The sequence below is a fragment of the Ischnura elegans genome, assembly GCF_921293095.1.
Source record: "Ischnura elegans chromosome 13 unlocalized genomic scaffold, ioIscEleg1.1 SUPER_13_unloc_2, whole genome shotgun sequence".
Taxonomy (NCBI): Eukaryota; Metazoa; Arthropoda; class Insecta; order Odonata; family Coenagrionidae; genus Ischnura; species Ischnura elegans.
In genome coordinates this window covers 5,851,255-5,876,389 of record NW_025791658.1, presented here as the reverse complement: position 1 = coordinate 5,876,389, position 25,135 = coordinate 5,851,255, and the positions used below count along the sequence as shown (strand labels likewise).

General features: G+C 37.4%; 2 protein-coding genes across 5 annotated transcripts in view; both read left to right on the top strand.

Annotated features, from left to right (window-relative positions):
* Positions 1–25,135, top strand: part of LOC124172740 (zinc finger protein 268-like) — a 405,740-nt gene that overhangs the window by 27,825 nt on the left and 352,780 nt on the right. Inside the window, exon 4 of one of the 2 annotated variants that reach the window (XM_046552215.1) lies at positions 8,468–10,434. The exons of the other annotated variant lie outside the window; for it this stretch is intronic. Coding sequence (XP_046408171.1) covers positions 8,468–10,039 — 1,572 coding nt within the window. The 3' untranslated portion in view covers positions 10,040–10,434. Of the gene's footprint in view, positions 1–8,467; positions 10,435–25,135 lie in introns of those variants that run through there. 2 annotated transcript variants of the gene reach the window in all.
* The window catches only part of LOC124172742, a 126,238-nt gene continuing 125,610 nt past the window's right edge, over positions 24,508–25,135 (top strand). For all 3 annotated transcript variants that reach the window (XM_046552228.1, XM_046552226.1, XM_046552229.1), the window contains exon 1: positions 24,508–24,751. In XM_046552228.1, coding sequence (XP_046408184.1) covers positions 24,640–24,751 — 112 coding nt within the window. In that variant the 5' untranslated portion in view covers positions 24,508–24,639. The remainder of the gene's footprint in view (positions 24,752–25,135) is intronic.

Here is a 25,135-nt window from a genome sequence, read left to right as displayed (position 1 = left end):
TGTGGATGTTTCTTGACCCGGGAGACGAAAGCCATATATTTCCGTCTGAGATTTTCCTGACCAATATAACAAAAGCCATATTTATACGCTTCCTACCTCTCCCCCTTTTATGACGGTTGCGGGTGTACGATGTCTTTGTTTCGGGACCCAACACTGCGGGGTTTAGGATTTACCCTTGGAATCCGGGAGCAGGTACCCAGACCCCTCGTCTTTTATCACCCCTCATAGCAGTAAGGGGCCGTAGTCATACAATTGTTTATCCAGTGAGTTTTCGAAATAAATATGTTGCTGTCCAATAGACACTGTATTATATAATGTCATGTACGCATATTGCTTTATTCAGTTTTTTGTCTGGGTAACACATGTTTTTGTTTTTGACGGTAGTCTTACCTCAGGAATAACCTTGAAGACAACCTAAATCTTTCATACTCGATGTTAATATAGTTGTGTACAACATGTATGTATGTGTTTACCATTCTGATTGTGTACCATGTGTTTGGTATTTATCGCAAACCAACATGCACTGATCATGTGATCCATGCAAATTCAAAACATCCTCCTAGTCAGAAGCTAGCAGCTTTCTGCAATATGGTCCACAGAGCTATTGTCATTCCCCTAACAAATGAGGAATACTATAAGGAGTTAACCATCATTAAAGCTATAGCTACAGCTAATGGTTTCACGGCTGCTATGATAGACAACATGGTAGCGAAAAAGAAAAAAGAAATTTCCCTTAGGCAGATATATTCGTTGGAACCTAGGGAAGCTCAACGCTGGAGAAAAATAAATTATATTGGTAGTGCTTCCCTAAGAGTAGGTAAATTTCTTAATCACCTTGGCATCAAACCAGCCTTCCACAATAGAAAAAACCTAAAATATTTGCTTCCCAGTGTGAAAGACCGTGTGGATATTAGGGACCAAAGTGGAATTTATAGGCTAAAGTGTGGGGATTGTATGGCGTCATACATTGGACAGACGGGGAGAAGTCTGAAGGTCAGAGAAGAAGAGCATAAGAGGGACTTTGAAAACAGGGAAGGAATATCCCAGTTCGCGGCTCACCTCCTAGAAGATGGACTGACACTGGGCTGACTTCATCCCAGAAATGCTGCAACGGGTTAATAAGGGGAAAAAAATGGATATTTGGGAACAGTTGTACATCGTTTCTGCCATTAGTAGGAAAGATGTTATTACTAATGACCATGTTTTTCCCTTCCATTCTCCGATCCTTGACCTCCCTCAGCTAATCGGGGAAAAAGCCCTCCGAGCACCTGAAAACAGTCACCTTCCCCCCCTCCCCTACCTCACCCCAGACCAACGGTCAGTTTAAAATTCCCGACCCTCCTTTCCACCCCACCTTCCACCCCCATTTCTCAAATGTTGCAAGTGTGCAATTTGTGTATATATATTGGTATGGTTAATTTCTTGGTTTAGTCTTGATAATGCTGCAGTGCAGCGAAACATGTCGACTCTAGTGTAATAAATTTTTTATGTGGAAAGTGCAAAGTGTTTCACTTCATATCTCATAATGGATCTCCACAAAGTATCTGCCTCATCCATCCAATTCACGTGTTCTATATCAATGTAATTACTCTAACATCCTGATCTCTGGACAAAAAAACTTTATTATATTATTATTTTTTATTACGGTAGTAAGTGAATTTTTTTTAAACACAGAAAAGGGGGTACAATATTTTATTTCTTCATGAATTTTGTTGTGTAGGATAGAGGCAGCATGGCTGGGACCTTTGATACAGAGAAAGCTGGAATTGATATTGAAGAAGAAGAATTGCCGATGGTGGAGTTTTGTTGGTGTAACGAGTGCAACGAAGAATTCATCACTCGGGATGAGCTGAGACTTCACTCCAAGAAACATGTCGACACTGGAACCCGAGATGGCTTTGAGCAAAATGAAGACTTAATACTTTCAAGTGAGGAGTACAAGTTATTGTCTGGAGAAGTGAGTTTGTTGAAAAATCGATTGTGCTGTGGTAAGTGCCAAAAAGAATTTACAAGTGTGAGGAAATTGGTGAGGCACGTGAATAAATATGACTTTCAGTGTGAGCATAGGAGCTTTGTGAATTTAAACAATCAGTTGAAGAGTTTGAAAACCAAAAGGGCTGAAGATAGTGCCTTGATGAACACCCAGGGCAGAGATAGTAGTTTTCACTTGAACTCTGAATTGTGTCATGCCATATTACCCCTGGCTAGAGATGCATTACGCAATAGTAACAATCTTTTGATGAATAGTAAATATGTGAGTGATAATGGTGGTGATTCAAGTTTAGTTGATGTGAGTTTCAAAGTGAAACATAGGAAATCAGGTGACAAACAGTCAAGTTCTGTTGGTTCTCATTCCTCCATAGGCAGTTTAAGTGAACAAGATGGTGCGGTTGTTAAACACTGTGCAACAGAGGGTGCTGAAATAGTCAACCACGAGACAGTAAAAATGGAGGTAAATGTGTCTGAAAGGGTTGTGATTTGCGATTACTGCACTAAGCCTTATTCCTTGAAGTCAAAACTTCGTGAGCACATTGTTGTCTGCCATCTATCTGTAGAATCACACAAGTGTTCGATTTGTCACACATTTTTCCCGACGGGGTCTGAATTGAAAGTTCATGAAGCAGTTCATTTGAGCAAGAGTAAATATATTTGTAATGTATGCTACAGTAACTTCCCATCTAAAGCCAAAGTTGTTATGCATTTGAAAATAGTGCATAGTACGCACAAACCATATACCTGTAGTGCTTGCTTTCTTTGTTTTCCATCTAGAGCAGAACTATCACTTCATCATTACTGCCACTCTTTGGATAGGAAATACTGCTGTTCAAAGTGTGGAAAGAAGTTTATGGACAAAGAGCGCTTTAGAATCCACGTTGGTGTATGCCAATCTGGACAACGCTTGCACAAATGTGGTATGTGTGGAAAAGAATATCTAACACGTGGTGATTTGAAATTTCACATGCTAAGTCATGATCCTGAAAAGAGGTTTGCATGTCATCTGTGTCCCAAAAGCTACACACAGCCCGGCGAGTTGATCGTCCACATTAGGAGTTTCCATATGAAATTTAAACCCCATGAGTGCGGCATTTGCAAAAGACGGTTTGCAGTGAGGCGTTATTTAAATAGACACTACGCTGTCCATTCTGACCATCGGCCTTTCAAGTGTAAATATTGTGAAAAATATTTCAAGACAAAAGATGGAGTTTATTCACACACCAGGCAGGTGCATGTTTAGCATCAGTACCAATAGCATGCTATGGTAATAATAATGGTGTCTTTTAATTGGAAAATCCCTGAATACTCGGGTAGCATGGCGATCATCATGAAAATTAGGTTTTTGAGAGTGATGGGAAAAGTGTTGAAAAAATGTGACCGTGTTCAATCGCAATAACTCTGTCAAATTTGTAATTACTTCAAATTACGAATAATCTGTGGGATTACTTTTTATTTTCCTCTTGTGCATGATGCAATAACTCTCAATACCTACATTCCCAAGTATGTTGCAAACCAGATTTTTCATTGTTATTTTCAGTGCCATTGCATGCCATAATGATGAAAATGTTAATTTAGGTGAATGTGAAAATGTTGAATTAAAAATTTACACCAATGAATCTAGCTGTAACTGCCTTTCTTCCAGCAAACTCAGTGTTATCAATCGCAATTACACTCTCAAATTTGTATATATATATCTTTCTTAACAGAGTATTAATGTTATGATTAAAATTGCAGAGGAACCTGAATAATTTGAACTAATTTAATTCAAAATATTCTTCAATTTGATAATATGTCTTGGTCCCTAGTACTTTGTATTCAAACAACGCTGAAAGATTGTGGATAATTCAAATTTTATTTTGGAAAATTTGAATTTTAAATGTGTCAAATCAACCCATTTATGTCTAGTGTTCCATTTTTGGAACACCTGACGTGACTTTCTAACTTAAAAACTACGGCTCATTATACACTAATATACCTCTGTTTTTCTTTCTGTACCTATTTATTAAGGTATATTGTATTATAGGGTGCAATGATATAGTCTGTTTTGACAACCCATTGCAGCCATTGTGTTGAGAAATATCAGTCTTTTTTTTTCAAGGCAGTTTTTCTGAGACCATCTCTAATTTTATATTAATAACTATTTGCCATTGCGTGCAAATGTTGTAAATTTTTCACTGCATGTTCAGTAATAGTTAACTTACAGTGCTTAATGAAGAAATTTTTGAATCAGCGTATTTTGTTTTAGTTCTTAGATTTTATTATCAGTGTTCCATTTTTGGAACACTAGGCAAATCCACTACTATTATGCGTTTATTCAGACACACTGAAATATTCACTTTAATTTTAAACAAAGTCAGCAATTAGATGTGGAACAATTAATAATCTTCCCGGTTCATTGCTGAGTGCTTCTGCTCATCTCATTCATGGTTCTTCTGACGACAACTTTTACCTTTTTCTGATACCGGATGGTGTTACTACTGAAAATGGCGGAGCATCGGCTTCTGCTTTGCCTCAACCTCTTCTTGTTCAAAGAAAAAAGGTAACCAAAGTTGTGCGCAAATGGAAGAAAGTCAATCTGACTGCTCAGCCAGTAGGAGGTAGTTCCAGAAGAACAAATCACGAAAATGAAAACCCCTACTGAATATTTAGAACTCTTTCTGGATATGGAAGTGAATCTTGAACTGACTATCGGTGTTTTTTGGGAATAATTTTCCTGAGTGGTTACGTCTCTGTTCCGAGACGACGTATGCTTTGGGGGCAAAGACCAGATTCGCATAATTCTCTAGATTCATATATCTGCACTAAGAATTGAATTATTTGTCTTTTGAGCAGCTTTTACAATTTTTAAACGAAATTCTACGACAAATATTAACTTATATCTCGAGTTATGTATAAACATCAACATGGAAATTGTTGCTGCATGAAATGCATTAATAATGGCTTTAGAACTTCGTTCAAAATTTTATAATGCTCAGATAAAAATGAGGAATTCAATGGGGTCTTTGCATTGATTTTTTTAGCGATACATGCGAAAACTTCACTTCATCCTAGATACGGAAATGCTATTTAAACTTAAATTTAGGGTAATTTTGGCCATTTCTGGCTGCGTAAAAAATGACCCGGTTTGAACGTCCGTGAAAACAAGAAAAATGAACATGGCCGCCTGTGACGTCACGTGCCCGTAACTTCGAGTACTTGCCGTACGGGTATGCTGTAGTTAATTGTTACGCGCTCTCTTGAACGAAAGTCAGAGATAAACTGTGCGCAATATCGGCATATAAATGGTGTTTTGTACCAGAGTGTACAAATACAAGCACCAGGAACCCTAGCAAAGTGTTTTTCGCGGTTCCGAAGGAAGAGAAACGGAGGAAGAAATGGTTTAGAGCTGCAAGAAGGGACTTCAATGTCTCTCTGAAATCAACCCTTTATTGCTGCGAGGACCATTTTAAGGTATTTTAATATTTTTTGCTGACGCTTATTGAATAGATGCTAATGTATGCATGTGACACGTAAATTATTCATGATGAAGAGCCTTTAACATCTGCTGAATGAATCCATTAATCGTACAAAATAGCCAACGTAATGAAATGGAAAATAGATGCTTCCAAAAAACTGCAATTCAAAGGATGTAAATTGCTGACGAAGAAAACCTTGGAAGAAGCATCTAGTAGATCAGAATTAAACAGTTTGAGCTATGATTTGGGTATGTACAGTTAAAAATATATACCAAATGCTTTTGTTCATAGATGGAGGACGACATGGAAAATTTCATGAGGTACAAAATTGTAGGAGGGCATAAGCTATTGAAAAAATGTGCTTTTCCCCACGTATTTGGCTGCCAGGAAGATCGGCAGAGAGCATTTGCGACAACCACCCGAAAATTACCCATGAAGAGGACTCAGCAGAGATTAATAGAAGACGCACTGAGTGTAAGTCATGCAGCCCTCCCTAGGCTGGATCTAAAGATATTTGTAGCCTCAATGTGAATTGATGAATATTACAGTGTTACTAAGGGAAATCTTTACAGGTACCTACTTTAAGTGTAGACTGCATTGTTTATATTTACCCTTTAAATAAATTAATATTATAATTAATGAATAAAATAAATTATAATCACTAAATAGAAACAGTTACAAAGACATAAATGTATTCTACAGGTTTAGACTGACTAATATATTATATGCTGTCACATCATAGGCGGATCCAGGGGGGGCAAGGGGGCACGTGCCCCCCCAGACCCTTAAAAATGTGCTAGATTTTTAATACGGTCCCATTATCAGTTCGTTCGTTTTCTATGACGAGGTATCCTTGTGCCCCCCTGAACAAAATCCTGGATCCGCCCCTGTGCAACATTGAAGCCTAATAACAACAGAGCAGTTAATATTTCTGAAAAATATTTCATATTAAAATGTGGCATCCATACTCTTGGCTTCTAACTATTGGCTATACTTGGATTCTAACCCCAACATATCTGAAATAAAATGTGCAAAATAATAAGCTTGAAAGTGAAATAAAATGTTGTTAATCGTATATTTAATTCTATAATTATATGCCCAGTAGGAGTTTGAATATTAATTTTCATATTAGCTCAAGTGATTATTGAAAATTTGAAGTGAAGAGTTTGGTGCTGCTCAGGTACTCAAATTTAAAAAAAATCAACTTGGTACTATGGAGATAAGGGTCTCGTTAAATGTATGTCAGTTATTCGCAAACTATTGCCTGAATTATATAACTCATAAAATATATGCTTTTCGTTTAGGTTGATAAACATATCCTTTCCCATATAACCAGTCATGATTTGGATGAGGAGTCAGCGGACATAGAACTAGACTGCTCTGAAGCTCATAAAGGTGGAAATGCTGCATCCAACTATGAGCCATTGACTCTTACTAAGACATTTAGTGATGCTAGTGTCCAAACTTCTGTTTCACACAGGAGTAAGGGTATTAATTGCAATATGACAAAAAAAGAAGTACTTAACATTGCCACATCACCCATCAAGTTACAGAGAGATGTGTCGACATCTCCACTGAAGAGAATAGGTGGGGCTGTGGATGAAGAGGAATTGGAGTCTGTCACAGCAGACTCAGATGAAATGACTGAGGATGTGGAAAATGGCAGTGGGAGTGAATATAAGCCATGCTGATCTGAGAGTGATGAGTCTGCTCATGAATTTCAGGACCCTGATGCAATTCTCTCTTGTGTAAATAGGAAATCCAAAATGCATATTGGCGTGCCAGATGAGTGGTTTCCTCATGCAATGTCTTTGATAATGAAATACACTAAACATATCCAGAGAGACATTGTATTTACTCTCATGAAAATCGAGGTAAATGATTCTTTTGAAAGGCTCGCGGATCAATTTTGCATATCATGTGGCCATGAATGTAAAATTTTTAACAGAACTGTGCCAATCCTGGCACACACATTGAAGGAACTGATCTATTGGCCTGATAGGGTGACTATAAAAAGGCAGCTTCCCATACCTTTCATGGTACTATGGAGATGAAATCATCAGGTAACTTACCGAAGTGCCTTCGTTCCTCTAACTTCCGGAATGCTGAAGCAGTCATTTCCCTTCAAATACTACGCCACCATGAATACATCTACTTTTGGTAGATTATTTGTATTTCCTTTTTCAAAATTTAACTCTAATACCATGTATTCGACAATTTTCCCAGTCGTAATAAGGCCTCATACCGGTAACTACGGGCAAGTGACGTCACCAACCGTATCTTCTCCCACTGATTTCCTTGGCATTTTAGCGATTTTATTATTCATTTAATAATATATTTCTCCATTTTACTGCATTAATACCTATGTTTTCTTCACCTACTTCCTTTCCTCTATACGATGAAGAAATATTTAAGCACAAAAAATTTTTATGCAAACACCCCATTCAAAGTCTGTGATTTACGTACAAGCAACAATTATCCATTTGCTAAATATATGTAAGCGATACATAAGTTGACCGCGAACCAATGTCGCAGGTATGGTCGTAAACCCGGAAAGGAGGGAGCACAACTACTGTCGGAGTCCGAGATAATGTGAAGTCCCTGCGTGGAGGGGTCAAAAAAGGTTCAGCGAGACCCTTCTCAACGAATGCCCTCCAAAAATGCTCCGTACCACGAGAAAGAAGAGTCTCTTGGGGCTCAGTACAGCAGTCATGCTAAGACGAAAACTCCGCTGTCTCGAAAGGGTTAAAGTCAAATTTCATCCGTGGTGTGTGTAACTTTTCACCCATGCATGTGACTGTGTACAATGTTATTCATTTCATATATTGATTTGAAAATTAAGGAGGCTGCAGAATATGCTCATATGCTGCAGAAAATACTGATGTGGATTAAAACACAACCTCTAAATAATTTAGAATGCTATAATAGGGTTTTGTGGACAGAAGTAGTTGGAACTAATTTTCATACACAGAAAATGTGATAATACATTTAATGTCTTTATTAATTTTTTTGTACAGGATAGAGGAAGCTTGGATAGGACCTTTATATTACAAGGAGGTGGAAGTGATGTAGAAGAAGAAGATGAACTGCCAGAGGTGGAGTTTTGCTGGTGTAACGAGTGCAACGAAGAATTCCTCTCTCGGGAAGAGCTGAGACTTCACTCAAAGAAACATGCCGAGACTGGAACAAGAGATGGCTTTGAGCAAAATGATGACTTATTACTTTCAAGTGAGGAGTACAAGTTATTGTCAGGTGAAGTGAGTTTGTTGAAGAATAAATTATGTTGTAGTAAGTGCCAAAAAGAATTTAAAAGTGAAAAGAAATTGGTGAGGCATGTGAAGAAATATGATTTTCAGTGTGAGCATAGGAGCTTTGTGAATTTAAACAATCACTTGAAGAGTTTGAAATCCAAAAGGGCTGAAGGTAGTGCCTTGATGGACACCCAGGGCGGAGATAGAAGTTTTCATGTTAACTCTAAATTGTGTGAAACCACATCACCACTAACCAGCGGTTCATTAGACAACAGTAATGGTGTTTTGGTAAATAATAAATATATTAGTGATAATGGTGGTGATTCAAGTTTAGTTGATGTGAGGTTCAAAGTGGGAGAAAGGAAATTTGGTGGAAAATATTCAAGTTGCTTGGGTTCTCTTACCTCGAGTGTGCGTTTATGTAAACAAGATGAAGCTGTGTTAGAAGCCAATGCAAAAGAGGGTGCTGGAATAGTCAACCATGAGACATTGACTACTGAATCAAACCAATCTGAAAGAGCTGTGATTTGCAATTACTGCACTAAGCCTTATTCCTTGAAGTCCAAACTTCGTGAGCATATTGTTGTCTGTCATCTATCTGTAGAATCACACAAGTGTTCAATTTGTCACACGTTTTTCCCGACAGAGTCTGAATTGAAAGTTCATGAAGCGATTCATTTCAGCAAGAGTAAATATATTTGTAGTGCATGCTATGGTAATTTTCGATCTAGAGCCAAAGTGTCAATGCATGTGAAGAATGTGCATAATATGGACAAATCATATGCCTGCAGTGCTTGCTATGTTTGTTTTCCATCCCAATCGGAACTTGGAGTTCATCAGGGCTGCCACTCTTTGGATAAGAAACACTGCTGTTCAAAGTGTGGAAAGAAGTTCATTGACAAGCGTTACTACCGAGCCCATGTCGGTGTTTGCCAATTGGGACAACTCTTGCATAAATGTGGTAAATGTGGAAAAGAATTTCTCACAAGAGGTGATTTGAAAAGTCACCTCCTAACTCATGATCCTGAAAAGAGATTTGCATGTCATTTATGTCCCATGAGATACAGTCAGTCCACCAATTTGTCAGCCCACATTAGGAATTTCCACTTGAAAATTAAACCACATGAGTGTGGCATTTGCAAAAAGTGGTTTGCTGTGAGGCGCAATCTACGTAGGCACTATGCTGTCCATTCAGACCATCGGCCTTTCAAGTGTGAATATTGTGAAAAATATTTCAAGAGAAAAGAAACAGTTCATTCACATACCAGGCAAGTACATCAACACCTCCACATCAAAAATTCTCGACAATCGCCCGCCGAATCAAATCTGCTCATCTAGTAGACCAACAATACGAATCTCCTCAGATGGCAGTAGCCGGAGCGTAAATGCTCACCACCATTTCTCCAAGCTTCGGAGGTGAGCGTTTTTTCTCCTGCTTACTACCAGCTGAGCGGATTCATATATGGAGGAAGAGTTCTCTGGTTTCCAGCCTTGTCCTGGTCCAGGTGCACCGGTTCAGAAAAACCCTTGAACCCAGCTGGAAACCCGAGAACTCTTCCTCCAGTCTATTTGCCGGGAAAACTCTAGATCCTTCAGGATTCATATATGTACATATTTGGGCTACTAGATGAGCGGATTTGATTAAGAGTCAGTGGTAACTGTGTTAGTAGTCTGGTATGCTAATCAGGAAAACCCTGAGTACTCGGGTAGTTTATGACAGTGACGTGAAAAGTGTTGACAAAATTTGACTGTGTTCTATCGCAATTACTCTGTCAAATTAGTAATTAATAAAAATTACAGATAATCCGTTGGATTACTTTTTATTTTTCTCTTGCACTTGGTGCTATAGCTGACGATACTTTCCCAAGTAAGTTGCAAACCAGATTTTTCATTATTATTTTCAATGCCATTGCATGCCATAATGATGAAAAAGTTAATTTAGGTGAATGTGAAAATGTTGAATTAAAAATTTACACCAATAATAATAATAATAATAATCTTTATTGTCCAGAGACCATTTACATGGTATAGGATTCGTCAATTTACAATATAATACAAAAATATTTTTACAATTATGATTATCTTTACTAAATGTTTACACGAAATGATTTACAATAAAAAAAGTTATTTCAAGTCAGATAAAAGTCATTTTAACATGTCATGAAAATATTCCTCTATTGAATAGTACAATTTTTATGTAACATTTTTTGAACTCTATGTTTGAAAGAGTTAATACTATTTATGTCTCCTAACTCTTTGGGCAATTTATTATATACTCGCAGATCTATAGCTTTAGACCCCTGAGTGGTTGCTTTAATGCGGGTATAGTTCAGGTGTAGTGCAACCTGGTTTCTGGTGTAATGATGGTGAAAGTCAGAGTTCCTCAGGAACTGCCTTAAGTTTGCTTTAATAAATAACAAAGTTACGAGTATGTATACACATGGGAGTGGGAGGATATTAAAACTCGTAAATAAAATCCATTGAATGAGATTAATCAAGCTGGAACTGCCTTTCTTCCAGCAAACTCAGTGTGATCAATCGCAATTACACTCTCAAATTTGTATATACATATATCTTTCTCAACAGAGTATTAATGTTATGATTAAAATTACAGAGGAACCTGAATAATTTGAACTTATTTAATTCAAAATATTCTTCAATTTGATTATTTCTCTTGGTCCCAAACACTTTGTATTCAAACAATGCTAAAATAATCGTGGATAATTCGAATTTTATTTTGGGTAATTAGAATTTTTAATGTGCCAAATTAAGGTAAGTATACATTATAATCTGTGACTCAAAATAATTGTGAATCCATTGGAAAATATGCTTTGCTAACGCTATTGTCAAAATATTTGTGTTTGAAAGCTGAATTAATGTAAGTGATTCATACTTCAACTCTTTGAATATGTTAGAATATTTTATAACAGCTGAAAGACTTAATTCGGGGAAACAGGCGAAAATATCTTCTTTTTTAGAAAAGCAATAGGTTTTTTTTGTTATGGCTGCCATCTCAGGAGCTTTATATTTATTTTTCAATATTCTGTTTGTTAATTAAGTAGGCATTCAATGTTTTTAATCTCTTTGGTTATTGTGATTCTATTGCAGTGTATTATGCTATGACATCATATCTTAACGTATACGATTACGAGTTAAGTTGGCTGTGCACAGCAGTTCGGATGTTGCTGATGACATTTTAAGGTTAGAATAAAAATGTTACTATACTTTACTTCATCATTGGCTGAAATAAATATCCCTGTTTTAAGGTTCCTTTAATCTTGTTAATAGACGTTAATCACAGTATTTATTCTTCAAGAGTGTCAAATTAACAAGAGTTTTGATTGGAAATACATAAAATTCATAGAGGCATTCAAACAGTGATGATCCTTGTTAATATTACGATCTTGGGACAAAAGAGATTCTGGATATCTGGTCTTCAGCATGCAGAACACTGGTACCTTTTTTTTTTTTGAGAATTTCTATGCAATAAAACCATAACTCGGATATTTCACATGAAAAGGATTTTAACATTAACCCTTTCCTGCCGGAGACTACGAAAGCAAAACGTTTTCGTGCTACGAGTAGCATAAGAATATTTTAAACCTCTGTGCATGGAGCTCTTTTTTTGGGGTGAGTTGCCCGGGTACACTCGTCCCTCGGATTTGGGACCCAACTCAACGGGGCACCCAGCCATTATCCCTGCCTCTCACACGACCCACGAGCCCTTTCTTAGCGGGGGTCCGTGGTCAACCTAGTATTTTACCGGTGCTTCTTATAAATAATAATTGATTATGATTTCTTTAATTTTTTTAGAATTTAAAATTATATAATAATAACTTACGTATTTTTAAGCATTGTGGAATTTTAAACGGATTTCTAGCGTTGATAATAACCTAGTTAGGACCTTTTTATTTTTCAGAAGGTTACACGTCAATATTAACAATCTCCGGAAAATGTTCAATAGTGTACTTGTAAAAACGATTGGTTTCTTGGGAAATCACGGCAACCAAGTCGTTGGAGAAAAAAATTCAAAAAATGATCTAATCTGGAAATCCAATAAATACCTCGGAATGATCTCTTTCTCCTTTTTGCAGCGACACTTTCTCCTTCATCTGATGAATCGTCCGATGCACCCGATGGTTCCTGCTTACTCGTTGTCGAGTCCTCAAGTATAGACTTTTTTGACATAACTTGTCTAAAACAGATGCAATTGGGACAGAAAACCGACAACAAGCGCCCTACACAGGGAAACTTGAATGAGAATTAAAAAATTCCTTTCTCCGAAGCAAAATTTTGGAGCACTGAGAGAACACTGCTTGCTTGGGAGCCAAAGCGGAAGTGAGAGAGAAATTAGAGAGGGAATGCATTCTCGTATGTACAGACATAAGTACTGAAAAATGGGTTTTATTGATAACGTTTTCTAAGAAGTTGAGGTTGCATTCAGCAATAAAGGAATGCAGGCCTGAAAACCCATAAAAGAAGTAGCACAATAGCATATTGAGGATCGCTTTTCTTAGAATCGGAGAGGGCCTTTGAAAAATTCGGCGAAAATGTCATTAGCGCTCAACACCTGGGCTGTATGAATGGACGTGCGATATCGTTGTGGGAGTGGAAGGTTTGGTTTTTCCACGTGGTTTACCCGAGACATTTTCAGTCAGCTGAGCACATGTTCCACCCAAAATAAGTAGCTAACAATAGGGCATATAACGCAGGTACGAAGTTGGATGTACAAGTTACATTACTTTAGAATGCCGGCGTATTAGTAATTACTTGGGGGAAAATGAATGGATCAGAAAATAAAGGATATGTAATGTAGGAAGTTATTTGGATTGTAACATTAATGAGCGATATAGCAATAAAACAACAGCATCTCCCCATTACATATTTTTCATCCAGGTACAGAACAAGGTATTAAAGCATTCACATGAGAAGTTCGTTAAAAATAACACTGAAATTTCATTTAAAATTTGCCTACTCACAGAACAAAATGAAGAATTCATTACAATAAATAAAAAATTTGAGTTTGCAACAAATTATTCTTTGCAAAAACCATTGCCGTGTCAACCACTTCACCTCTGAGGCATGTCATGAGACATTCGAGATGTAGCCGAGACATCTCAGCAACCAAACAAGATTTCCATGTTAACCGTATCCTGCAACGTATGCAATCGTAGTATTCATCGTGGTTATTCATGGCCCATATTGAACTTCCATTGGTTAAGTCATCTGTAGACTTTGAAACACAGATTTTTTAAGCCAACAATTTTTTGTGTGCTCTCGGGGATATGTATACTAACAAGTTGCATGAAAAGAAGCCTCTACTTCTTGGAACCGTCCCACATAGCAGAAATACGTCTAGAATATCGCATGTTACGTCTCAGAGACATTCTGAGAGCTTCAGAGACTTCTCTGAGATAATGCCATCACTATTCCAAAAAAAATGGTCTCTGATATGTCTCGTAAGACGTCTCTGAAATGTCTCATTAGACTTTGTACTGTGGTATGCTTTAAATTTAGGCGAAAAAATAATTAAATTTAAATTGTACAGTTATGGCCTACTTTTCTCGATCATTTGTAGCGACAAATTTTGTGATGGATGACTGCTTTTGAAAATAAGAAACCCATGCTAAATGTTGTGATTTAAAAAATCAAATCTGCAGATTTGCACCAAAAAATATATATGGAAGGCATTGATGGAGTTTAAATATGTTTTTTTTTTATTCCTGAACGTCTCACAATTACATCTCGGAGACATCTGTGAGACATACGTGATATTCGAGACTATAGTGAGTCGTCTCTGAGAGGTTCGTTGCTATGTGGGTATTAACTGTCTCAGCTTAGTTACCATCAATAAACAAATCCAATTCAATGGAATAAAAGGTATGTGAAAATTCTAGTCTCTGCTTTTTATAATTAATTTACAACTATTTTTTTTTACTATCATAACAAATATCGCCATAACCTTTTACGTATCTCAGTTATGTACTCATTGATATAAATATCATTCATTAATAGCCCTGGTGAAAGTTTTTAAATACGTTGGCAAAAACTTGCATTAAAAATTCTTCAAGACCTACATTGCAAGACACTGGATCAACATTCATCGATAATGTGACAGACTCCTTTGAGAAATCTAAAAGGAAATTGTAAACTGCCTTTGTAACTTCAAATTTTGAATTGGAGGAGGAAGCTGCCATTAGAAAGAACCCATACAAAAAAATCTGTGCTGTGGCTGTACTAAAGCTGCACTGTAACTGTGCTAAAAGGGCTGTACTGTGACTCTACTTAAACTGCACTTGAATTGAAACATCGCAGTACAGTTATAGCACGGTCAGAGTGCAGTTGCCATAGCACAGTCACAGTGGAGTTGCCATAGCACAGTCAGAGTACAGTTGCCTTAGCACAGTCATAGTGCAGTTGCCATAGCACAGCCACAGTGCAGCTGCCATAGCACAGTTTTTACTGTAATACTCTGTCCATGAATCAATAATTGAGTCTTGATGTGGCTATATTGCATTCCCTGTATATCTTATTGAAAACAAGAAGCAGAATTAAGTCAAGATAGGCCAATTGGCAGAGATATATAGTTCCCTTTTTAGGTGTTTGAAGATTGGTAGCCTGATCCAATCAGAAAACCGCAAAGAGATAACAGTGGCCAAAACGACTACACTCATTCGAATGTTGACTAGTCTAAGGAAAGATAAACCATATTCCTAACAGACACTCACTGAATTTGTTACGTTCCACTTCCTTAATATGAACAAAGTTTATGGTACTAAAAATATTGCTATCGAAGCCCTTAGGTTCTATGAGAAAAATTGACACATCCTATTCTGCACATCAACGGGCACTCAACATAAAAACCACCAAAATTTACTTCAGTGCTATTTGTCTAGTTGCCACAAATATGCCCACCTCGATAGTTTTTGTTGATGAAGTTTCAGTACTAACGCCGTGGAGCACAATAAATGACAATAAGATATGAAAATAAAAAAAATTTATTAAATACAAATATACTCATGGTTATAAACATAAAAATGAAAGTCTTGTTAAGGCATGGCCGCTCAATTCATTTGCCTCTTTGGCTTCCTTCCTGAAATTAAAAGGAAAAAACATTACATACTGATATCTAGGGTGCGTTCCGAATCACGCATCATGTGCATCGATGCGCATCAGGCCGTTCCGAATCAAGCATTGATGCGCATTGATGCGGCCCTGCATCGAGCATATTTCGAGGTTTCGGAAGCATCAACTCGCATCGGTTTGCATCAGAAATTCTTGATGCAGTTGATGCGAAGGCGAAAATGGGCGCAACCTTTAAAATTGTGACTGTGTGTTTGGTGTTTGCATAGAGTGTTTACACGACTCTATTGTGCTTCTACGATCAGAGGAAATAGTTGAAGGAGTCATAGTTATTAGTTTTTGAAATAATAAGTCCATATAAAATGGAAAATGGGGAAATCTATATCCGATGCGTTGAAATGTGAGTGTATGTAACTTGTTTACAACCGTTATTAATTTCATTGGTGGTAAAAATGCAAAATACGATCTATAATTTCACACATTGAAATGCAGGCGTGGTATTTTTAACCGTAATTTTGCTTCTGTACACTAACTTGTGGAAATTTTCGACACTTTAACGTTATATTGTGAAAAGATAAGTTGAAAAGCTACATCAGGGAGTGTTTATAGCACAGAGACTGTGGTTTATAGTATAATAGTATCTTCAAAATAACAATATAAGACTTTGTTCGTCGGAATATTAGAATTGCTTACGCTTTGCATAATCTCACTGGTCTATCATTTGAAGGCATATATGTTGCAAATTATTGCCATTTTGCCAAACGTTTATTAGCTATTTAATGTGCGAAACTATACATTCATTGCAAGTGAATTTGCTCGGTAGGTACTAAAATTATTATCCCCTGCTAAAGAGATCAGTTCACGTTATGGTACCACAAATAAAGGGACATTCAGGGTAGTGATGCCGTGATAAATAACATCATCAATTTATTTATGCAAGGATCATGGATGTGTGCTTGATTTACATGTACACTGCAGTGATGTGTGCTTGAAGAACCCCATCGAGTTGATTGAGTATTCATTGCAATTGTTTTGTTCATAGCGTGTGATTTGGTAAGCCCGGATAAATACGTATTGCAGTACTGCAGTTAGTTTATAAATTGGCTCCAAATACTCTTTAATCGACGCATTGATGACGCGGCCAACTTATTTTCAGTGTCCTCCTAAATGCTATCCAACTAAAGGCACACTTCTATCAATGTTTTCAAAAGTAATGGGTTTCCAAAATGGTTCTCAGTTGAACTTGGGTATTTGTCTTAAGAAGCTGCATCATATGATATCAAACATTGAAAAGTAAACAAAAACATTGGAAATCGGAAATCGCCATAACTATAGTGATTACCGGTTTTCAATGTTTACGTTCAATTTTCAGTCATAATTACACCGTATAAAATTTTGTAAAATCAGGAGGAAATGCTAAATTCTATTTGATGAATGCCACTCTAAGCAAATGGACAATGCCCAACTATCCAATCCCCAAAATGTAATTAATTTTATTGTGATTTTGGCTTTTTTATGCACTCGGAACAGTAAAATATGTACCTATGTTGAAAAATGAGACATTGACCTACACTCCAAGAACTATTTTAACATGTTGTAGCTATTTATTTCTTAACTTTGCAACTAGGTTAACAAGCGCAAAAACCCCCCTTCAACTAGTTGCTTCCATCAGCTAAAAAATTCTATTCATTAATGCAGTTCAAATGCTTACCATTGTTAAGCCCATTTGGAAGCACATTTGCTACCATATTTTGTAAACATGTAATCAGCAATTATTTTTTCCTATGGCAACAGAGTTTTTAACAAAATGATGTCTAACCTCTGTTCTTTGACCTTCCATGCACCACATCAGTGCCAAGTTATTTTGCTCCAGCTGCCTAACTTACATACTCGCCTTCTATTGTGTACATAACCACTGCACAGCACTGCTTTTTGTTTTCCCAAGCTACTGCTCCATTAACTAACTTGTCATGTATCCAGTACAGGACACTCAATCTATTGCAATATGGCAAAGTCAGTATTTTTGTATCCCTCCAGAAACGTTCCTGACTAAGAATAAGATAATTTATAGTTCCCATTATATATCTTAATATACTCTTTGCATATGCCCAGTATTGCATTGTAAAATCATCAATAAACCTTCTTAAGTTTCACACTGCAAAGACGCGATCTGGCCTTGTACAAATCATTGCATACATAAGACAACCAATCAAAATTAGAAATGGAGCATTAGGAAAAGTTTTTGGGTCACTGCAGGAGCTACATTCAAACCTGCTTCTGTGAGACAAAGGTTGATTGCAGGTCAAGTTAGTAGATAACAAGGAGATTATGTAATCTGGTAATTTTCGAGCCACTCCATTTTTTAAAGAAAACGTCTCTTCTGCTTCTCCTCCCTCGCTTCCAAACACTGACTCATTTTCTTGATTAGTCTCAAAACTACTGTCTACATTAGTTGGAACTTTGTCATTACCCTCACAACTTGATTCAGGGATGGAGTCTTCATTACTTGATATTCTGATATTCCCCTCACTACTTGGGTACCTTTGTTAGTTCAGCTCTGCCATTCTCTCCACTGCCAGGTTGAGGCTAGTAACTAATTATCCCTTATCCCCTAAGAGCCGAGGTAGAATGAAAGAGTTACCAAGAGATATTTGGACTGATTTAAGCTCCCTAAACATATTTACAAAGAATACTACATCACATGCTTCGATGAATCTTCCCACAATATCAGGGTCAGTCAAAAAATTCCATTTTTGACTCCTCACAATTGCCAATACTTTTTGCATTTGGCATCCAGCATCTTTCATTGCTCTGTAGCCACATAAGCATAGAAAATACATCCAAATACTTTTAGATGCCTTCGATTAAATTTTCGTTCAGACCATCTCTCCTCAGGTAATGCATTCCCTCCTGCTTTGGATGTTACTGTTTCGAGATATACAGCTTCTCAACAAGCTTCAACCCAATAATATTTTAGTAAATTGATGCCAGAGAGTTTGTACCTAGCTTTCTATTTGCTCAGCGAATCATTTCTGCTTGAAGATTATAAGATTTTGTAGTTTAATCTTTTATCACACATGCCCTTAACCTCCCCTGTTATGCCTGTCCCATATATTCACCCCCATAATCTGTATGCAGGCATTTCATATTGTCCCCTGTCTCATTCTCCATGCTTGCCTTAAAAATTGTATAGCATTGTAGGACTAAATGAGACTCCTTACTTTTAATAAAGAAAACAAAAACCTTTCTTGTGCTGTCATCAGTTAAGGTGAGCATACATTGTCCTCGTCCTTTTTCTATTCCATGTTCCTATCCCTTTCTTTCCTTACCCCTGAATTTATATGTACATTTTGCATAAATAATATAAATATATTTTCACCTATAATACCATCAGACCACACAATTCTGAGAGGATCAGACTTAATTTATTACATACAGCTTCCATTCTAGCACTTATCTTGAATCATTTCTTTGCTAACATGCCATCAACATATGCTATACAAGGCTGAAATTTATTATTAGGGGGACAATCCACACCACTGACAACCACATTATAACCTGCATGTTACTCTGTCACAAGTCTGTTACCCTTGTGCCACAGACTTAGTAAACAGTCCTCTACTGCCTTGACAGTCAATCCTACGTAACAAGTTGCATTACTTTTACTATATGAATTATATTGTTTCAAATCTTGAAAACATATGCCATTTTCTTCTAAACTAGTGGCTAGATCACTCCTTTTACTTCCAAAGATCTGGCATCAAATAAGCTGTACCCAGATTCATTAAACAAGACAGCTGTGTCTTTTTAACTAGCTTGCTTACAGACAGTACATTGGTTGACAAATTTGTAACATTTTGATCTGGAGTATAGCACTTTACAGTGTGGGAACATGGGCTCTTAGGGAGGAGAATGGGAGAGGCTGGAGGTGTTCGAGATGTGGGTAAGGAGAAAGTGAAGTGGACCGAGAGTAGAAAGAAGGTCAAAGTGCGAGACATGTTGAGTGAGGAGAGACAGCTTCTGGATAGCATTCAAAGGAGACAGGAAGTATGGATTAGGCAAGTACTGAGCTGGGAGTGGATGTTGAAAACACTATTAGGGGATAGAATGTTGGGTAAACAAAGGAGAGAATAGGATTTTTAGATAGCATGAAAAGGGTGAAGTTGTGAATTCAGGAGGGAAGTCAATGAGGGCAAGGGGGACTTTTGGAATGCTCCATGCAAACCTACCTTAATACCAAGCGGTAGAATACTTAAATAAAAATGTCTTGGAGTTAATTTTTAAGCATTATATATGCAGTATGAAAAAGTGTTTATGAAAATTTTATCGAGGTTTTAAGTATTCCTTCCCGATTTTTATGAAAAAAAATCTGTTTTCAAGTCGTATATCTTGTCGGAAAGCCATAAATTGATGTCTAGCAGCTAAATCTACGTACTATTGACGTTAACAATCGTCTCTTCAAAACAATTTGACCCGTAAAACTCACTGATGGCTGAGATATACTATACACTACGCTTCCTTATCGACCGTTTTTCGAGTTAGCTGCAAAAATTCCCGTCAATTCGCTCAGTCTATCACTATTTTAAGTAAATATGAGTTACAAGTAACGGATTGGAACTTTCGAACGACCGTAATGAATATAATTAAGTTTTAACATACGCATCAATAAACGTTTTTCGTCATCATAAGTACTATGCATATTAAATTTCGGCATATCTATCATTGTGTTATCGCTTAACCCGAACTATCTTCCAGCACGGGTGCCTGCGGGTATTTTGAACGGGGGAATACTTCCCGCTCATATCGCATCAAGCCGTTCCGAATCACGCATCAGCATAAGCGCATCAATGCCTTGATGCAATTTCGGAACGGCTGCATCAAGGTCATGCGTTGATGCGCATGATGCGTGATTCGGAACGCACCCCTAATAAAATGTTACTTCAAAATTTGACTGTTTAAGTTTGTCTGAATTTAATTTTAGAGAAGTTGAGTACTTACCTCCAGCAGCAGAGTACAAATAAAGATATGTCTTTTTTCAACTCTCTCGTGCTTCGCAAGGAGTAGATTGCGAGTCGTCGAAATCAATCGTGGAAAGTTGATTCATCGCGAACCACACGGATTTCAGCAAAATCGACGATATCACTTCACCCGCAAGAAAAATTCCCGGCTAAGTAGCTGATTTTGATGTAATTGAAGTAAAGTTCACTTCTTCATGTTCTTAGCGTCGATCTTACATCGACGTATCCATCGTACAGCGTAGAATTCAGAGCACGTAAACAAGTAATATTACAACCGGTTCAACACCAATGCTCTAACAAAGATGGCTGAGTATCGGCGGAAGTTGTTATTTTGACCATACTTTACCAAAATAATAAGCAAGCTGGAGCTATGCATTGCCGCTGTAATGTCAGCATAAATTTTTATATAATTTACGCATTCATATTCTCATGGAAATGATAGTTGATCGTAATATGAAATAATATAGGAAATACTTTCTCCTGTCAATGACTAGTTTAAGTCCAGCCCTGTCGCAGTGGTTTGAGCCATAGTACAGATCCAGTCATGTTACCCAGCCCAGTCACAGTCCACTTTTAGCCACAGTACACTTCCAGTCATGTTTTCTAGCCCTGTCACAGTCCAGTTTGAGCTATAGTACAGTTCCAGTCCAGTTACCCAACCCAGTCACAGTCCAGTTTGAGCCATAGTACAGCTCCAGTCATGTTACCCAGCCCAGTCACAGTGCAGTCTGAGCTCTAGCACAGTTCAAGCACAGTGATCCAGCACTGTTACAGTACAGTTCTTCTCAAATTCTAGCTGCCATAGTACAGTCTAGTACAGAAAAGTGTACTGTGACTGTGCTAAACACAGAGTTTAGTCCAGTTACAGTGCAGATTTAGTGCAGTCGCAGCACAGATTTTTTTGTATGGGAAGTGACATCACCTCATGCTCCACTAGTAGGCTGTCCGTGGAAAATAAACTCTTGTTATACCGAAATATATTATATTTTACTCATTCATCATGAAATTTATCAATGGATCCACTTTGAATATGAATGTCTAGAAAATGTCTTCTAAAATATATCTTGTAACATAGATATCAGAAAAGCTGACATTCAGATATCTAGAAGATATTACAAGATATGCCACTTTATTTTTGATTTACCAGTTTTGGTTTTTTATGGCAGTCCATGGACATAATTTTGTACCATTGTGGGAGAGTGACTCTTATACCTCTTGCTCCAGCTGTGATACAAATAACAGTATCACAGCTGGAGGGCAAGTCTGTAACTCTGTTCTCTCCCGAAAATGGGAGAAAGGAGATTCGTGAAGCGCCTGCGCGAGAGTTGTCGCCCGCCCCAAGTCTCTAGGGCGCCCCGCCGGAGAAAGGAGACTATTTGTCGCCTGGGAGAGTACTAGTCTCCCGACCCAAGTCCGTAAGCCCCCTCAAGCGCCTTTGGCGCCCCAGACGGGCGCTTCAGTTACGTCCCCCTCAAGAGCCCGACGTATCTCTTTCTCCCATGGAGAAAGTGCGTATCTCGACAGTGTTTTGTTGTATTTTCTCAATATGGCGCGTTTTCTTTCAAACCATAGAATATTATTGCTCGTATATGAGGTGCATTTAAGAGAAGTGGGGCAATTAACACCAGTGAGAAATTGTTGCGGGATATTAATAAACCGTTTGAGGCGAGGGAGGAAGATTTCCGGCCGCATTAGCGGAGAAGGTTGTCCTATCCGTCCTTCGATGGTCCGATTCTCTTCCTGCTGAAAATCCATCACCCTCAATAGCAGACAAAAACACCGCAATCCTATGAAATAACAATTATCTGTAGCTCTGAATTCTTTTCGTGTAAGTAGCGGGGTTTAGAAAGCTAATGCTAATTCAGAGAGCGCAAGAAAAGCACTTTAAATAATGGAAAATAACTTCTAAACAGTTACCTATGAAAAGCAACAGATAGTTAATGAAACACAAGACATGCCCTTATTGTTAAAAGAACTTATTCCACGACAATGTAATAGAGTTTCACCATTTCATTGGTTTCACGAATACGACTGCTCAGCATAACCGTGTGCACACAACATGAGATCGCGAATCGGTTCCGCTGTCAACACATACAGAAGCTATAAATGTACTTCAATAATAAATGAATATCCACAAACTAAGTACTAGCACACACCGTAAATATAAAGTGAGACATAGGCAAATAAAATATAAAAAAACTGGAAATCACTTCCACTCTTTTATTCATCACGAACAACTTACAATCACTAAGCTCGTTATGATAAAAACAACTATTAATTCACTGATTTAAAGCCAGAAATTAGCCCACGAAAGAGGCACAGGTGAATTTTCTGACTATTATTCGTTAATATACTAGAAAAAGAAACTTCACACACAGCTTTGATCTTGATAGCTTGATCGTGAAATGTCAATGTACCTATACGATGAACAACGGAGGTGAACACGCCACTGACAATGTTTACATTGCTGTCAGACATTAATCGATATGGTAATAACACTGCTTACAATTCAATCACGATGGAGCACTGATAATTACAACTCTTAGCCGATATTTTTGTACATTGCAACCACTGGCACTGTGATTATCAGCAGAAGATTTACGGGAGTTGTCACATTGATAATAACACAATTTTGGCACAAAAGATGTTTGCACAAATCTGCAAGCAGCGAGCAAAAGCTGTATTCACATTAGAAATATACTCTTAATTTTCAACTTTGGTGAGGTTGTAATTGATACGAAATGAAGAATTTACATGGTGACAAGCAAAATTTACCGGCACTTGGATTTAGCCTTGCAGCCGCTTGCAAGCGAGGAATCACTGCGCGCGGTCAAAAAAGTAGTCCCGACTTTAGTAAGTCATAATGAGGTTATTATGCATTTAATTTAGAAAATATTTGCATGGATGGGTTTGACATAAAATTAAAAACATTTTAAAATTGCACACGGTTAATTTCTCGATAAATCAAGCTCCAATATCAGATTCGCCTTAGAAATTTTTCATACTACCCATCGGAGCGAGTTTTCTCCCATCCGAACGGGAGAAACAGTTCTCTCCCAAGTTACCGACTTGCCCTCCTGGAGCCAGAGGTATGCTCCAAGTTGAATATTCATAACACATATATGTATGTATATGTACTTTAATAGACATCATATATTGTGATTTTCTTTGTCATTGTATTACAAGGGGAGATAACTTTACTTTGATATGTCCTTTATCATGCTTAAAATATGGCAAACATTATGGGCAAATTAACCATTGTTACTGATGATGATGATTATATTTGGGAATGAAATGCAGAGTGACTAAGGTTGACTCAACCATATTCAAATTCAGGGCTGTTTGAAAATGTTAGAAACTTACTTTTCATTCTTGTTCAATCCATTTTGATCTAAATATTCTCTAACTTTTTAAGGATAATATAATACCAAAATATTTGCAAATGCAAAAAATAAATATAGTATTTCATGGAAATGTTCTTAGCATACTTTTAAAATGAATGTTATTCCTATGGATCGTTATGGTTTATAAAACTATAAATATAAAATAATAGTAAAATATGATATTAGGGCTAAATGATGATGAAAATGATCTAAGAAAATTGATTCAAAATACTGTCCTTCGCGCCTTCGCGAAAAAAGAAGACGAATGTCCCTGTGTCGCCATCTATGAAGTTAAAACGGAACTAACTAGTGTGGCTTTCTCCCTGGGAGAATACGCGTCGATTCGAGTCTCGTGCGAGGGAAAGTGATATTGCAGTGGGGAAGGTCTTTCGTTGTTGACTTTCGGGGAGATTACAGATTAACATTGCCCGTTGAAGATTATTTGTGAACCAGTATGGGGGGAACCTGTTTTTGGCCGTCGTCAAGTTTCGGGACACCATTGTTGTTGTTGTTTATGCTCCTGCTTCACTTGTCGGAGTATTGCAATGGGTCGACATACATGTCTTGTGAGTATTACAACATGCTGTTGCGTTATCTGTGCGCATTGTCCGCATTCGATTCCGCGGGTGTTCAAATTCTCAACTACAGTTTTTATTCATTATGTTTTAAGGATCGTTGTGAAGGTGAATGCACTTCGTTGTTTAGACAGCTTAACAGGCAATATATAGTGCAAGATATGTATATTTGTAAACGCACCCTTGATTATTTATCCAAGTTGTCCCCTACACATCTCTCGTTTACTCTGTTGAGTCCTGGGTCTCAATCGAAAATGAGTTACTTAAAAGTGCTGGCGTTATTAAGTCGAGTGTTAATTTGCCAAGTTGTGTGACATTGGTGATTGTTGTTACGAATTATTAACTCGTTTTTATGTCCATGCGTTATTTGTGATT